Source organism: Phalacrocorax aristotelis, chromosome 7 (genome assembly GCF_949628215.1).
Source record: "Phalacrocorax aristotelis chromosome 7, bGulAri2.1, whole genome shotgun sequence".
NCBI lineage: Eukaryota > Metazoa > Chordata > Aves > Suliformes > Phalacrocoracidae > Phalacrocorax > Phalacrocorax aristotelis.
This window is the reverse complement of record NC_134282.1, coordinates 4,560,796-4,576,307: the sequence shown is the minus strand read 5'-3', so window position 1 is coordinate 4,576,307 and position 15,512 is coordinate 4,560,796. Positions and strand designations below refer to the sequence as shown.

Below are 15,512 nucleotides of genomic sequence, written 5' to 3'. Positions count from 1 at the left end.
CAAGCAGCCGCCAGCGTGCAGCTGCCCTAATCCCAGCTGAGCCCACGGGGCTTATCACGCCGGCGGTCCCACGCCGGAGCGGGCGGAGGATGCCCCTCGGTTACAGTCTCACTGTCTTTCCCCACTTCTCCGACATGGCAAGAGCATGAAAACACCTCTTTGCCGGCTTTGCCCCAGTCGATCTCTCCCTTTCAATTTAGGTCTGAAAACTGTAAGGCGGCTGGGAAGAAGGCACTGGGTGAAGAGCCCGGGGGGGCTGTTAGAGCCACCAGAAACAGAAGCGTTATTTTAAATGCTGGCTATGGTGGCATTAGCTTTTAATATCATGGGGGAAAGGACGGGGAGACGTGGCAGAGCCCCGGGGGGGCTGCGCACAGCCAGGCCCTGCAAGGCAGCACCTCCATAGCTCAGGGCGTAGTTTGCCAGCTTAGCAAGGGGATTAGTCCTCCATTCAAACCCTGCCTGGGAAGCGGCAAAGAGAGAGAACCATTTTCTTCTACGTGAAGAGAACGTATTAATACAGCAGCAAGCATTGTATTCATTACAGGATTGCAGCTAATCTGGTGTCTGCTTTTATTCTGCTGTTGTTTTGCTCCTGTACCGCTTGCAGCAAACAGACTGGGACAAAGGCAGAGCCAGGCTTCCTTACGACAGCCCTCAGATCTGTCGGGGCAGGGGATTTCGGGGTGCATCCAAGTGCAAACCCCATCCTCTGTCAAAGCAACTCGCCAGCTTTGGGAAGGGTGCAGGGCGCAAGCAAAGCCTGACCAACAACATACTGAACGCACGATGCCCTGCGCTCTGACAACACGACAGGCCTACATATTTACCAGACTGAAAAAATGCTTTGCCTGGGATTTGCCCAGGTTTGGTTTTTGCTCCAGGAGGGCTCCGAGCACCACCTTGAAGAAGGGCCATACCATCACCATCATCATCACCATCAGCTGCCTGAAATTCCTTCTTGTCTGCGCCCCTGGCCTGGGGGCAGTACCCAGCACACTGAGAGTCATGTTAAATGTGAGAGACGCACCGGCTTGTGCAAGTCAAGGGGGTGGCTGCTCCAATAGCCCATTTACTGCAAATCCTTAACTCAGACATATCAGCGGCCTCTCGGAAAGCTAATTTGATTACCCTTAACATATGAACCCTTCAATGAGACACTTGGGATAAGGTCAGTGCGAGGCAATGGGTTTCTTTGTGCAAAACCACATCAAAACCCTCAAAAACAGGAGAACCGCCCCCTTATCCTTTGGTGGATTTCTGCAATCCAGGAACTGTGCGCTAAACCAAAAGCGAGTCCTTCGTACAGAGAATGCAGCAGGGCTGTGCAACTCAGGGACACCCAAAGTCACCCGGTCAAATCCTGCATCTGGATTTTAAATGAGGTGGATAATTTTATGACCGATTGCATTTGTAGCTGGTATGTTAAGACAAGGGTAATGAAATCTTATGCTTCGGGGCACATACGGATCATTGCACAAGTCAGGCAGGCGACTGCCCCTCCCCTGCAAGAGAAATTGTATTGGCAGGGACTGGAAGGACTGAAGTTGAAATTGGGGATTAAAAGGGGACACAAGTGGCACATGGATCTGGGGAAGTGGCAAATGGAGCTATTCAGCTTCTTCTCAACTCTAACAGTCCACAGCAGCAAATAACGATAATGAACTTGACAGACGCCTGGACCGGTAAGAATTTTGCCCACCTCAACTGAATATAGCTATCACCCCAATAATGGGCTAACTCTGCTCAGTAGTTCCAGGGATCCTTTTAAGTTTGGTATTTAAGAGGGTTTATTTATAGCAAACCAGCTCCATTTCCTTCACAAGAGTTGGCAACACTTACTATGGTGAGGAGAGTGGCTAGAGGCTGGTATGCAAAAAGCACGAGCAGGGGGTTTGTCCAGCGTAACGAAATATTTGGGGTTACTGACTAGAGAGGTTAGGACATGATCTTCTTATGCCAGGCTGAGAACAGTCACTTGGGACCTGCTACCAGAAATCCTGCTGTTCCGTCCCAAACCAGCCTTTGCCAGCCCGTGGTTTGCTCTGGCTAGTTACCTCCTCCAGCCTTCGCCTCTGCTCCTTCTGCTCCTCGATCCGCTTCTGCCGCTCGGCCAGCAACTGCCGCTTGTGCTCCTCATTCTCCCGCTGCTGCTGCTCCAGCTGCTGCCGGCGCAGCGCCTCCGACCGCTCCTTGTTCGCCAGCTGCAGCCTTAAGAAATCCCGTCTCAGCGTCGACTCCCCGGGCAGGTTTAAGATAGAGCTGCATAGGAGAGAAGCATCAGAGAAGATCCCCTCCCCGCATCCTTAAACCTCTTGGTAGGGGAAGTTCTGCGTGATTTTCCGCTGTGGCTCCTCTCCCCTTCATCCCGACAGCATCCCGACATCCCTTCATCCCAACAGCACCCCAACACCCAATGCTGGACAGCAGCGGATGGAGGGGTGCAGGGACCACAAATATCAGGGCAGGCAGCAGACACAACACACTGTTTACAGCTCACCAGCTCCTTATTTGCTAAAGGTTTCCTTTACATTAAGTATCTAACCAAAGCCTCTTGTGCTGCAGTGGCACACACTATATTTAGCTGTTCATAAAACACATTTAGCATGAATCATTGACAGCTATTAAAATACTACATTATCTCAGTGAAATAATGGAATAACCTGATACTAATCACAATGAAAAATGTCACCAAAGAAAGAAAGTTCCAGCCCTACCGTGCCTGCAGTAGCACCGGGGAGGTTTCATGGTGAAAAGTTACAAGGAAATGGAGTTACGCTTGGATGCAAGGAACCACAATGTAAAGAATCTTCCTGAATTTCACCTCACATTTTTTCCACATCTAAATACCCACATTCCCATGACAGCACCCCACTGCACTGCAGGTCCCACAGGCCATGGGGTACCTGGGTCTTCTTCCCTGGCCAAGGTGACCTGTAGCATCAGTTCACACCCACACGCCACCTAGCAGAGGGAATATTCCCTCTTCTGCCTAGGAACGGGACTGAGTGCTCAGACTGGCCTTTTGCCATTTCTAGTTCATACGAGCCTCTAATCCAAGCCAATTTTATACAGAGTTAGAGAGATGTAAGGGCAGAAAGGAAACGCTGATTCTTACCTGGGTTCTCCGGAGTCATTTTCCTCCTCCTCCTCCTCACTTCCACTGTACTCGTACTCTGTCTCATCTAGAACAGAATTGCTCGTCAGTGCCCTTTGCTGGACTCATCTGTTTTTCCAGCGGCTGAAAACCCCAGAGCTCTGAAGGCAGAACAGACGACACTCTTTTTCTCACATGACAAAGAATAAGCAGCATTATTTCTCCCCATTTTCTGTTTTTACAGGGGGCTGCAAGGCCAGAGAAGCATGGGCGGTCTCCCTGGGTGCTGGCACCTTGCAGCCCACCAAGAGGGCTGCAGTGCCGGCCAGAGCACCGCGGGCAGCACCAGCACAGCGGGCAACGGCCCCAGCAACCAAAGACACTCAACATAAAGATGGGGGGTGTCCATAAAATAAGAATTTATCTCCATAGGACAGTGAGTGATCCCCTTCTTCGGGAGGGTTCTTCAAAGGGACGTGCACCACAAGCTATTGAAGCCACAGGCACTGGAAGGTGGGATTTAACTATGGCTCTGAAGGCACCAACTCCTCTCTCTCTAAGCATATGCTCCTCCTATGGAAACCCATGAATTTCCCAGGCAATGAAGACATCTGCATAAAAGCCCAACTGCAATGTTGTGCTACACACTGTGATTTCTATTAGGATATCATCTTTATCCGGTGAAGGGAGTGATAGTAAAAGAAAGGTTTGCACTTATCCAATTACTCTCCATCTCTTGGGTCCAACCTTCGTTTGCCAGACTAAACACATTTAATACTTCACTGGGATCCCGTTTTATTGTTTTGATTATAGTGAAATCTATTACAAGGGGCTGGAAGGTACGCATGAAAAATTAATACTGCTACCAATAAGAAGAGAAATAGCGACATATTAATTTGCTGGATTATACAAATGAGCTTTCAAATTAAAATTCAGTTCACAAGCAGCTAAATACTTTAACAAGTTTCTTCAGCTATCTGATCTTCCTTTCAGAGGACTCTGACAGGGCCTGGAGAGTTCACTGAAAACATTCAGTTTAATAGGTTATTCCTAGTCAGCGGAATAGCTTTGGGGCAAGGCTCTTATCTAGATGCTCGTTTGCACAACCTTGCTCATCGCTGGTGCAGAATGAATGTCACGTACATCAACAGACTTGGCATGAAATAAGTGAGCTGGGAAAAATTCAGCTTAGCAGCTTCTCCCTCCCACACACCAGTATGTATACGTGCAGACGTAAATTTTATACACACATTTTAATGAATCAAAGCTTAAATGTTCCATGTGGAAATTACCACTTGGACAAAAAAGATGCCATTTTTCACCAGAAAAAAAAAATATATTTAAAACCACTGCTTAGCTCTGATGACAATCACCCGTAGGCTTTGTACAAACACTGACTGCGTTGTTACGGATATGTATTTTTGCTTCAGTGACCGAGAGGAATCAAATCAAACAAAATAATCTGACCTCAAAACCTTGAGAAGCCTGGTCACACAGAAGGACCACACCTATTTAACTCAGTCTGTGAACAATTTTAGCCACCTGAATAAAGGGAACCGGTACCGAGACCATGAGCAACCCAATCCTCTTTGCCTTCCTCCTTCTACCCGTATGTTTCGCCCACACGGATGCGCCTTGGTCTGCTGTAGGGATCTCCAAGCACATGGCAGAGGCCAAGCATTGCCCAGAGTACTGCTTCTCCACTTACCCTTCTCTCCTCGCTTCTTTTTAGTCCTGTCGATGTGGTCCTTGAGCTGGATACGGACCTGCCTTTCATTGGGCTGGTCTCGGATGAAGGGGTGCTTCATCAGCTGCTCTGTGGTTGGTCTCTGGCTGTGGTTCTTCACTAGGCAGCTCTCAATGAAGGACTGAAACTTTTTAGACCTGGCCCAGGACATAAAAGGAAGGTATTGAAAAAAACAGGTAACTCTATTGATTCTTGTATTAGAAAATGAGAAGCCTGTGCGTATTCGAGATCATTTGGCTGCTACACAGTTCTTGCTCAGACACAACCTTCCAAGTGGATTCACATGACTTCTCTGTTGATGCTTAGCAGGGTCTCAAAGCAGCACCATCGCACATGCCCTCTCTCACTTTATCCTCTCCTACTCTTCCCATGCGTGCTCCTATCTATGCCTTCCTCGTGCAACAAGGAGAAACCACCATTCTGCAGAGCCTGGAGAAAGCTGGGAACCATCAGCATGACCAGGGAATCACCAGATATCATCAATGGCAACCAAAAAACGCGAGGAAGCATTCCTCCTCCCTTCCCTTTGCCCTGTGAAAGCGCAGGTAGAAACGAGAGACAGCACATACAGATATACATGCAGTCTCTGAATGGACTGTTTCTATATTTTGTGGCCCCAGGTGGTGTTTCAAGAGATGTACCTCTCTGAAGATGAGTGGGACGAGCTAGACCAATGGGTTTTTTTACATTTAACCACCCAGCATTACATGGCTTGTGAAAGATGAGACCACCTCTGGGTGATGCTCGCTGCCTGCAGTCCTCCCCTGCTCTCTCAGAGTGAGCCCCAGCAGCATGACGGACCCACCAGGTCCTGGGGCCACCGAGTCCCGGTACCCTGATCACAGACCCAGGCAAATGGGATGCGCTCTTTGGGCAGCACGGCTTGGGCAGAGGTGGGAACATGGCTGCAGGTGGCAGAGCCCAGCCCCTCCTCACAGCCTGCAAACAGTTAAATTCAATCTCAGCTAAAACAATTTCAGCCAAATATTTAATAAACAAATTTCTCTTTGTCTCAAGTGTTACATATCAAAAGTTTTCCTGGAACTAATTTCACCACACTATAAACCCAAGAGAACAAGGATTTACAAGGAAGAAAGATGTTGACAGGCCACTATACTCTATGTTGCTTTAGCAAATAGGAAAATGAGTGTAAATTAATGTCAGAAGCCAACAGATACTACAGAATTGCATTAGAAAAAAAACAATAAGCTTTCAGGGATTTTACTTTTAAGCTGTCAGACTAAAAGTGATTTATCTTTTAAGTGCTAATCCATACAAATTGAGATGCAAAAATAAAATACGCTACTAGATCCAATTAAATCCTCCCTCCAGCTTTATTAATGAGCAAATCTTCCTTCCCCACCTTGCCTCAAGAAACCCCGTGCCTCAGTGTATTCCAGAAGGGACAATCCACGCAATGCTCAAAAAACCCCAATCTGCTTCTAAATTATGATTCTCCCCTGTTGGTGTGAAGCTGGAGAGACTCCAGTCCTGGGTGAGTGGTCCAGAGCACCCACCAATACGGTCGAGCTGAAGTAGCTATGAAGTTATCCTCCCGTAAATGATGGGTTTGCCCATCTCTTGGGGATGGGGGTCCCAGTGCCCTGCGATGCCCTAAGATACCTCTGCATCCCTGAGCTGGCTGAGCAGCCATGGAGAGGGACCAGCTCACTCCTCTGGTTTTCCTGAAATCTTCCTCTCCAAAAAAGCAAGCCTATCCAGTGGCAAAGTTCAGCCCTCACCAGGGCTGGAGCAGAAGGCAAGGGCTGGAGCAAGGACGAGGGCTTTCTCCCTGGCTCTGATCCAGGAGGACACTGTCACAGATCTCGTCCCTTCCCCAGGCGCAGCTCAGCCCGTCTTCATGAACCACGCGCTCCTCCAGCTCCTGTGGTTTGTAACGCTTAAATCAATGTTCGCAAAGTCTTTGCAGCTGCTTGGATGGAAAGTGGTGTCACAGTGCAAACACCACCTCATTAACAAAGAGGTTTTGTCATCGTATAAGGCAGGGCTAAGGAGTGTTTATGGGAACTGCAGCACTAAAGTTCTAGTTCATCTGTGAAACACTGGAAGAAGAAAACAAAGCTTTGTTGCTGGCTGGTTTTAATTGGGAAAGAAAATCACACCAAAGACTCTTTAATTCCATAGGACCACAGCACTACTTTAAAAGCAAGTTCAAGGATTTAGTAAGCAACTTAAGTATTTTCATCTCTGGGATTTTTGTCTTGGGCCAGCTCCCGTGTCTGCTTTTCCTCTCGCCTTTCCGTGACTTACCCTCAAAGGTGCTTGGAGTCACTGTGCTATTTCTTTCACGTAAGAAAAAAGTTGGTCTTGGTGTACTTTCACGTGTTGCTGTGCACAGAAGCAAGGATGAACTCAAGGTTCAGGCTGAACCTTTCTTCATTTTGTTTCTCTCTTGTGATCTGTGCTTGTGAAAACCACTGACTGCCAGAGAGCCGCTGTGAAAGCCTGGTTAAACATCTCCAGTCTTCTTGGGTCAGGCTTGCAGAGCTCCAGGACCCGTTCTGGTCAGGCCCAAAACCTCCAGCTGAGCAATGAGCCAAGGACAGCAAGTTTGCCTGGTGTCCCACTGAAAATGCTGAAAAAAAATCGTTCTTAAGGAATCAGTGGAGTCGTACTGGCTTGGAGCTTCATCTGGGTCCTTTGGAGTTTCTCATTGCAATGAAAGCTTGGAAGATGGATATGGGTTTGAGCTGCCCAGGGTGCACGTGTCCCAGCTCTGCTGGAGACCAGAGATCCCTGCTTGCTCATAGAGGGGTAGCAGAGGCCAGGTGAGCACTGCACTCTCCTGGAGGGGTTCAAAGCTGGAGTTTCATTAAGCTATGAGTTCCAAAGCGATCCCTTTCTCAAAGCATCCGGGATGCCGCCCCTGCCGTGGGCAGAGCACAGCCCTGGACACACCAGCCAACCCTGGGCAGACACCACCGTGGTTCACCACCATGAGAAGTGCAAACCTGAGACAGCCAGCAGGCACGCGAGGGGAAGGTGGTGCCAAGCAACACCCCAGCTTGCACAAAGCACATCCCGGTATCTCAGAGCAGGGATTAAAATACAACTTCCACCCCAGAGCAGCTTTTACCTTAGGGAGATGGGGAAATGTTCTGCTCAAAACCTGCTTTTGTCAGCTCCCCTCTGCCTGAGGCTGAGGAATCCTTTGCTGAATAAACAGCATTTTTGTATGAAAAATAAACTCTAAGGTCTTACAATTCATTTTGTGCTGCAGCAGTGAGGATAATGAAGTAGGAGGCTGGTGATCTGGCAGAAAACGAAGTGTATAAACTATTTGCTCAGCTGACTAATGGTATCCTCAAAAGGCTGCGCAAGGAGAGCAAGCATCTTTGCCGCGCTCTGCAGAGCCAGCAGGAAAGGTCTCTCTCCTCCTGGTTTGGTACCCGAGCAGCTGATGATCGGGCTGACAAAATTAAGATACCTCCTGTCAAAGCCTGGGCGAGCTTTTAGGGGGCTGGTCCCCAAACCCCAACACCATGCATCGGATGCAGAGGACTCCAAGCCCCCCTCACTCCTCTCCCACCAACAAAACACCTGCTGCTTTGGCATAAAGCGCTTCAATACCCAGCAGTTACTCTTCTTTTTTTGTGTGTCTTCAGCAAGATAATACGCATAACTTAAGGGAAAAGGCAAAACTTCCCTCAGTGAGCCTCAGCCTATCTAGGACCAAGGGGCAGCGCTGTTTCTCTAGCATCTGGTAGACCTTTCCTGACCAAACCACTGCTGAACCTGGGGCAGGCAAACAGCACAAACCAAAGATGACTGTTTTTAAGGACTCCAGCTCCATTGGTACAGAACATAGAGTAACAAAACAACATCTGCTGGGCTTCAGGAATATTTTTTCCTACGGGTTTTTATTGGCATGCCCTGCTTTTTTTTCAAAACAGTGATGTATTTTTTCCTGCAAAATTTTAAAATGAAGCCCAAACTAAGTACAAATCCCCGCATTCCTGGGCCTTCAAGATAAACTATCCTTTTTTTTTTTTTTTTCTGGCATGGATACATGTTTCCACTTGAAAACAGAACCTGACTGGAAAGAAACGGGAGCCAAGCAAAGTGTCATCTGGCTTCAGGCTGCATGAACTGCTTTGGAAAAGCCGACTCCGTGTTGCGAAATGGTAGCATTAGAGAGCGTTCCCCTCTCTGCCTACCTAGGAAGCCCTCCAGCACGACTCCTTCAGACCAAACTGCCTCTCTGTAGGCGATCAAGACCCAAACCTGCACTCACTGGAGCGATGCTGGAGACTGTCACCGACCCCCAAAGCTATATAAATGTAAACGCCAAATCCCCCGCGTGCCCGGGCTGCAGAAACAGGTTGCTCCAGAAACATTTTTACAGCTGTTGAAGATCGAGAAACAGACTCACCACTTCTTCGATTTCAACCTCGGGGCCGGGTTGCGGGGGATGAGGAAGAGGGCTCTCATGGGATGCATGTCACAGAGAGCTGCAACGTGCAAGAAGAGGTGTTAAATACGACACAATGTCCTGCAGACCCCCCGGGCTTCCTAAAGAAGCTTAGCCTCTAAAGCCTAACTTTAGAAAGTTAGGCTTTCTACATGCTTAACTGGGGAGAGCCAAGTTTCCTCTGAAGCTACAAGACCTGCAGGGCGGGAGGGTTTGCAGACCCTGGCCCGGCAGCAGCCTGGAGCTCAGGCGAGCGCCGCCGGCCCCGGCCAAGCAGCGTGCATGTCCCCAGCACTGCCGGGCTCAGCGGCGGGGGCCGGCTCAGGACACCTGCGCTCCTGCAGCTGCGTGTCCCCAGCACCCCGCCAGGTGCTGACAGCAACGGGCCCAGAGCACGGTACAGCCGCACCACGTGCCGCTACACTCTGCTTTATTTACTTGCATTTATCAGCATGCAAGGACGGTCCCATGATAATGCTGAAAAACCATGGCAGTATGACCCCTGCAGAGGCACCAGCTGAACCCAGCGCGCCACTGTGTCACCGCAGAGGTTGGTGACACACCAGTGCTGAGGAGCAGTGTTTTACCTGCTTCCAGTCCACCACCTCTTCTTGATATGCATTTTATTTGAGGAAACCGAGTCCCAGAGTGCCTAAGTGGTGGGACATTTTTTTGCTCACATTTCTTTGCTCACTGCCCATCCTGTCCCCTAGGCCACGCCACCCAGGCAGCTTTGTCCCCACGGACCCTGTGAGCTCCATCTCAGTGAGCCCAGGTTGCTTGGAAAACCTTTGCACGGTGTTTCTTGCACAGAACCGAACCCTGGCTGGTGCCCAGCAAACCCCAGCATGTTACAGCCCAGGGTTAATTAAAGCAGAGCAATGCATCTACTTACGGGGAGCGCCTTCTGCCATTTCGATGGCTGTTATCCCCAAAGACCACAAGTCGCTCTGTAAAAGAAAGCAGAGGGACATCAGTGATGCAGGGGAGCACTGTCACAGTGGTGGGCACCGGGCAAGGGGGGAAGCGTGGCTCTCCCCAGCCTGGGGAGCTCAGCCCCGAGTTGGGTCTCCATGTCCTCTGCAAGCCCCTAGACCCACAGCTCGGGAGCTTGCCTCATCCTCCTGCTATGCACTGGGGCTTTAGAGGCTCCCAACCCCGCTGTTTATCCCAAGGTTTATTTCAAAACCTTCAAGGCGTTTTCGGTGTGGAACATGGCCACCTTGCTGGGGAACTGCTCCCAGTAGCCGTGGTGAGGATGGCTGCCGGGGGAGGCGCTGATGACCTAAAGGTCCCCTCGTGGGGCATCTTAACGAGCCCTGTGCACTAATGGATGGACCCCTGGCTCCCAGATTAGCTCGTGACAAACTACTCCCCGGCTTCAGGGCTGGGGTAAGCAGCAAACCGGGCTGCTGGCTCCCTCCTTAAAGCTGGGTGATACATCCACGGATTTGATACAGCTCCACAGAAAACGGGCTGCCTGCAATAGATTAAAATCTTGAATTATTTTGAGATACCTCAGGAGGCTCTTGTATAAGGGACTGCTCATTAAACGGAAGCCTGAAAAACAGCATTTCACCAGTGGAAGGGGAAACGGGCACTTTCATTTACCCTGCTCCCAAGCCCTGCCCAGCCCACACGGTTGGTTGAGTCTCCTGAATGATCAGAGCACAGAGTAGGCACCTATTTGGAAAACTCTTTGATTTCAGACTTGTATCTCTCTTCCTTCCATTTTCTCCCTTGCAAACAGGGACATCTGTATCGCCAGCCCCCTGCCAGAGAGCAGCGGTGAGCTCCCCTCCAGTCCCTTCTCCCCACCCCGCCATCACCGATGAGCTACAGCTGCACCTCTAGATCTGGTAACGAGCCCCAAAGGACGGCTCGGCTCTCCTGGACAGCAGCGGAGGCAGAGACAGTACGTGCCCGGCGAGAGAAAACAAGCACCTTCCCTAACGGTACTGCTGCAACTTGGTTTTTTTGGCAGAAGGCAGCTAATTCATTATTTTGGACACTGCGTACAGGGCTGCTAATGATTCACAACCCAGTACCTGCTGCATCGGGAACAGGACTCAGACTAATTTTGGTGCCTTCATCCCAAGCGCAGCCTCTGACACGTCTCCAGGGAGGTGGAAAGACCTGCCTGAGATGGGAGGGTGGCAACGGCAAGGGCAGAAGCTGCAGGTGCACAAGGGACCAGAACAAGCCTGGTTCTATGTAGCTGCAGCTGATGTTTGCTGGAGACCAGCTAAACTCCAGTTAGCACATCAAAACCAGTAAACATTGTAAATAGGAACATCTCAGGGTGGAAGGGACAGTCTGCTTTCCAGCCTTCCCCCGCACCCCCAGCTCTGATGTCTTGCCCTCCCTTCGCCCTGCCCTCTGCCACGTCCCTGCAGTCCCACTCCAGTTTTCTCCTCTCCATTTCAAGAGCTGCTGTTTCCAAACGGCCTCAAGCCTCTAAACCTGCAATTTAGCAAGTAAATCCCAGGAAGGTTGTTTTTCCCAGCACAGAGCCCCAAAAGCTCAGCCAGAGGTAGAGAGAGCCTCTAGGGACCACAAGCACCTTCTCACATACTCCATCCAGGAAAGACAACTTGGATTTTTAATTTCAAGGCACTTTTCCCTCATTTTTATCTCAAGTTCTCCCCTAAAAAATGCCACCTTTCCTACACAGCTTTGTACCTGCTTAAAAATTCTCTCAAATCTTATTTCCAGCCCTTTTGCAGGACAGTCTCATCCACTCTTTGTTTCTGTTCAGCCGGGATTTCTGCTGCATACTTAATTATCGCAGTCTTTCCACATGATTCAGCACACATGACCCCTTCCCTTTGGGTTGCCGCTGAACTCCTTCCAAATTCCTAGTGTGTCTTTCCATATCGAGGTGCCCAGTATTATATGCAAGATGCCAAGTGATCTTAAAGCTGGAGCAATATAGAAAGGGATTATCACCCCTCTAAGTCTCCCAGAGAAAGCAAAAACTCAGCAGGAAGCACACATTTTATAATGATCTGGAATTCAGGGGTTTTTTGTGTGCGTGGTTTTTATTTTTGAGTCTGAAAAGCTTTTCAGTCCACCCAGCAAAAAGACGCCATGCTAATATATTTGCATTGTCTTGACTTGGGAAGGGAATCAAGCTTCCTTCCCCCTCCTCTTTTTTTTTTGATTCTAAGCTTATTGACAAGATATCTCTAAAGAAAAACGGAAGACTGGCTGGGGGAAAAAACCAATAAATAACCTCAACAATGTGGGCTTTCTATTTGTTCTTTTTTGAAGAGGTTTATTTTTGCAAAGGGGTATTTACTGCCTCCTTCCATAGATTACACAGGCACCTCTTTCTGGCTAGGAAAACAGTGAGATCAGAGGCTTTTTGTCCAACAGATTAAGCCTGCAAGGATTCCTTTTTTCACCCTATAAATCTCATCTTTTGTATTCCCTATTTTTTAAGCCAGTTGGCTAAACCTGAGAGCATCTGATTTGCATCCCTTTAAAAAAAGTCATTTACATTCCCCGTCCCCCCAACTTCAAAGCAAGAGCATCAGGCACAGGGAGGTGATCTGGGGTACGGACTAATGTCCGGCGGCTCCCACACCACCACGAGCTCCGAAAACACCCTGCAATGAGTGTGTCGGCAGCAAATCAGCCTTCTGTTTCATACCCCCAGCCAAGGGAAAATGGTCAATGCCAACTTCAGAGACGCAAACGCCCGGCTCGCTACAAGCATTTGATCCTCGGGGACAATAGAGGGATTCTGGTCCTGGCGCTTGTGCGTCAGTCAATGGCATATTAAGCGCCCTAGTTATTCTGGAAAGAGAAAAAACCTCAGGGATTTCTGTGGGTAGAAAGTAGCCTATGAAGATATCAGTCGTTTTTTTAAAGAAAATAATAACAAAAAGCTGTGATTAACTAGAGCGTTGCACTGTCAGAGCCAGGCAGCTGTCAGTGGAGAAGCAGCAAGAGCAGCTAGCGTGGGCTGCAGCCATCAGCAGAGTTGAGGAAACGCCTGTTGTAATTGGTTAATCAAAGAGAATTAAGTAATTGCAGATTAAACTATTTCTTCATGTCCTTATCATTAACGATTTATGTGACCCGGAGACTGACCTCAGCCTGGGGAGCTTCTCCCTGGAACACCATCAGTTCAAGAGTTGACTGATGCACTCAAATAGCTGCAGTACCAAAACATCGGTTGGCTACTTAAAATCCTTCACCCCTCAAAAATTTCTCTGAGTGATTGGTAATTGCACCCCAAATTGTAACACGACGGTGGGTTGTTTGTATTGTAACGTCCTACTGTTAAGAAGCAGCCGCCTAGCTCCACACCAGAGGGTCTCAAAGTCCTTTTTAAACATTGCCTTGTAAAGCGACCTCTCAGCGTGCACATGAACAGAGGCGCACCAAGCTTTATGTACGTCTCAGCTTCTCCCCCGAAAGCCCACGTGGCGCACCCTTGCTCTGCTCTCTGGACACACTCAGTGCACCTTAGGGGGTTTGGAGCTAGAAATTCAAGTTCTAGATGCTTCAAAAAACCATGGGACAAAAACCAGGGGATATTTCTACAGATGTGCGTCCAGAAACCTGCCGTAAGGCAGAAACAGGATAAAATATATTCAGCTCTTCTTGCTTTAAACATTGGACCTCGGTGTAGGTTGAACGGGCAGGTGGGACTGACAGCCCTCCTGCTGACCTGTTGCGTGGCACGGGGCTCCGAGCCACATTATAACTCAGCAGCAATGTTGCGCTGCCACCGATCCAAAAATAAACTTCAAACAGGCAAGAGAGACATGTGAAAAGTAGGTCAGCCCCCCAAATGTCCGATTGTGTGGCAGCCTTCAGATCTCCCTGCGAATACCAGCCTGCAGGCCAGATGATGTGATTTTGCCCTTTCTAAACCTGACCTCGCTTCCCTCCAGAGTAAACAGAGCAAATACAGCATGTTTGACTGTAGTATTTAAACATGCAGCACTGAAAAGCAGGGTAGCAGGTAGGAAGGTCTGACTTCTTCAGAGAAAATCTGGATACGTGAACAGCACAACAAAGATTCACGTTAGACCTGAATTGGCATTTCAAAATCCAACAGCCAAAAAGCAGGATTACGTCGTCGCCTGTCACCGTATTCTGCAAAGCTGCAAGAATATACTAAATTCCTGAGTGCTCAAGTTCATGGTACTGGGGCGTAAAATCTGAGCTCATGCCGAGCACCTTCTTCAGATGTTTATGGTCACAGCTGTCATGGCAAGCACTGGTAAGTGCTGCTTTAATTCCTTGCCTATGTTATTTGTGAACGTGCTAAACTTTTCACATACTACATCTGTAATGACATATAAAAGAGTAGGAAGATGCTCGTTTAGGTACCTTGAAGTCGTAAGTGGCATCGGGATTTTCATCGCAGGCAATGACCTCGGGGGCCATCCAGTAAGGCGTTCCAATGAAGGTGTTTCTCCTGCCCACCGTTCTGTCCAGCTGAGCGCTGACACCAAAATCCACTGTGGATCAGAGAGACAACAGGGCATCGTCAGGTCGGAGATAACCTGACCCACTCTTCTGTTGACTGTAAAACATTAAATTCATCCAGACCAGCCTGGAGAGAAAGACAGGGCCAGAGCCGTTCCTGTTTGATCTCTGCTGGGACCAACAGAGGTCAGTCAAGGACAAACCTGATCATCTGATGTCCGGGTTTTGTAAGAAACCCTGTGCCAGGAGGCAATGAAAAGAAATCACAGCTCCTCATACTAATGAGAAACAGGGTTAGCAACATGAATAAGCAGCAGCCTTTGTTCTATGCTTTCTCATTTGAATTAAAGCCTGCCAAATATTGGTAGAAGCCTCATTTTTCTACCTAAATTCTTCCTGGAAATGGCAGAAATGCAAAAGACTTAAGGAACTAAGGGCCAAGGATGAAGGCCCATAGGGAAATGTCAAGCAGAAAGCTGCAAAATGAAGCAAAAACTGATGAAATCAAATCAATGAGAGAATACTCTATGGTCCACTAAGTTCACTTTGCGCAACACGGTGATTGGAGATTTGCCCTGGAGAATTTCCCCCTGGCGGGGAATCTTCACCAGCATAAAGCCAAACGAACTGGTGGTGCCATCTGTTAGGCTGGGATTTTATTCTGCTGTAAAGAGAGAGGAGGGACATGGGAGAACAAGGCTTGCGCCTCACTTTACCACTGTAAGGGATCTGTCATCACTAGCATTAATTAAAATACACAAAGACAGCCTTAATGACATTGATGCTGG

The 15,512-nt window shown here is 48.7% G+C and overlaps 1 protein-coding gene across 8 annotated transcripts in view; it reads right to left on the bottom strand.

Annotated features, from left to right (window-relative positions):
• The window catches only part of TNIK (TRAF2 and NCK interacting kinase), a 165,689-nt gene that overhangs the window by 46,028 nt on the left and 104,149 nt on the right, over positions 1 to 15,512 (bottom strand). For all 8 annotated transcript variants that reach the window (XM_075098479.1, XM_075098482.1, XM_075098483.1 and 5 more), the window contains exons 7-12: positions 14,626 to 14,756; positions 10,172 to 10,226; positions 9,238 to 9,316; positions 4,806 to 4,981; positions 3,119 to 3,185; positions 2,058 to 2,262 (exon numbers count right to left, since the gene is read on the bottom strand). In XM_075098479.1, coding sequence (XP_074954580.1) covers positions 2,058 to 2,262; positions 3,119 to 3,185; positions 4,806 to 4,981; positions 9,238 to 9,316; positions 10,172 to 10,226; positions 14,626 to 14,756 — 713 coding nt within the window. The remainder of the gene's footprint in view (positions 1 to 2,057; positions 2,263 to 3,118; positions 3,186 to 4,805; positions 4,982 to 9,237; positions 9,317 to 10,171; positions 10,227 to 14,625; positions 14,757 to 15,512) is intronic.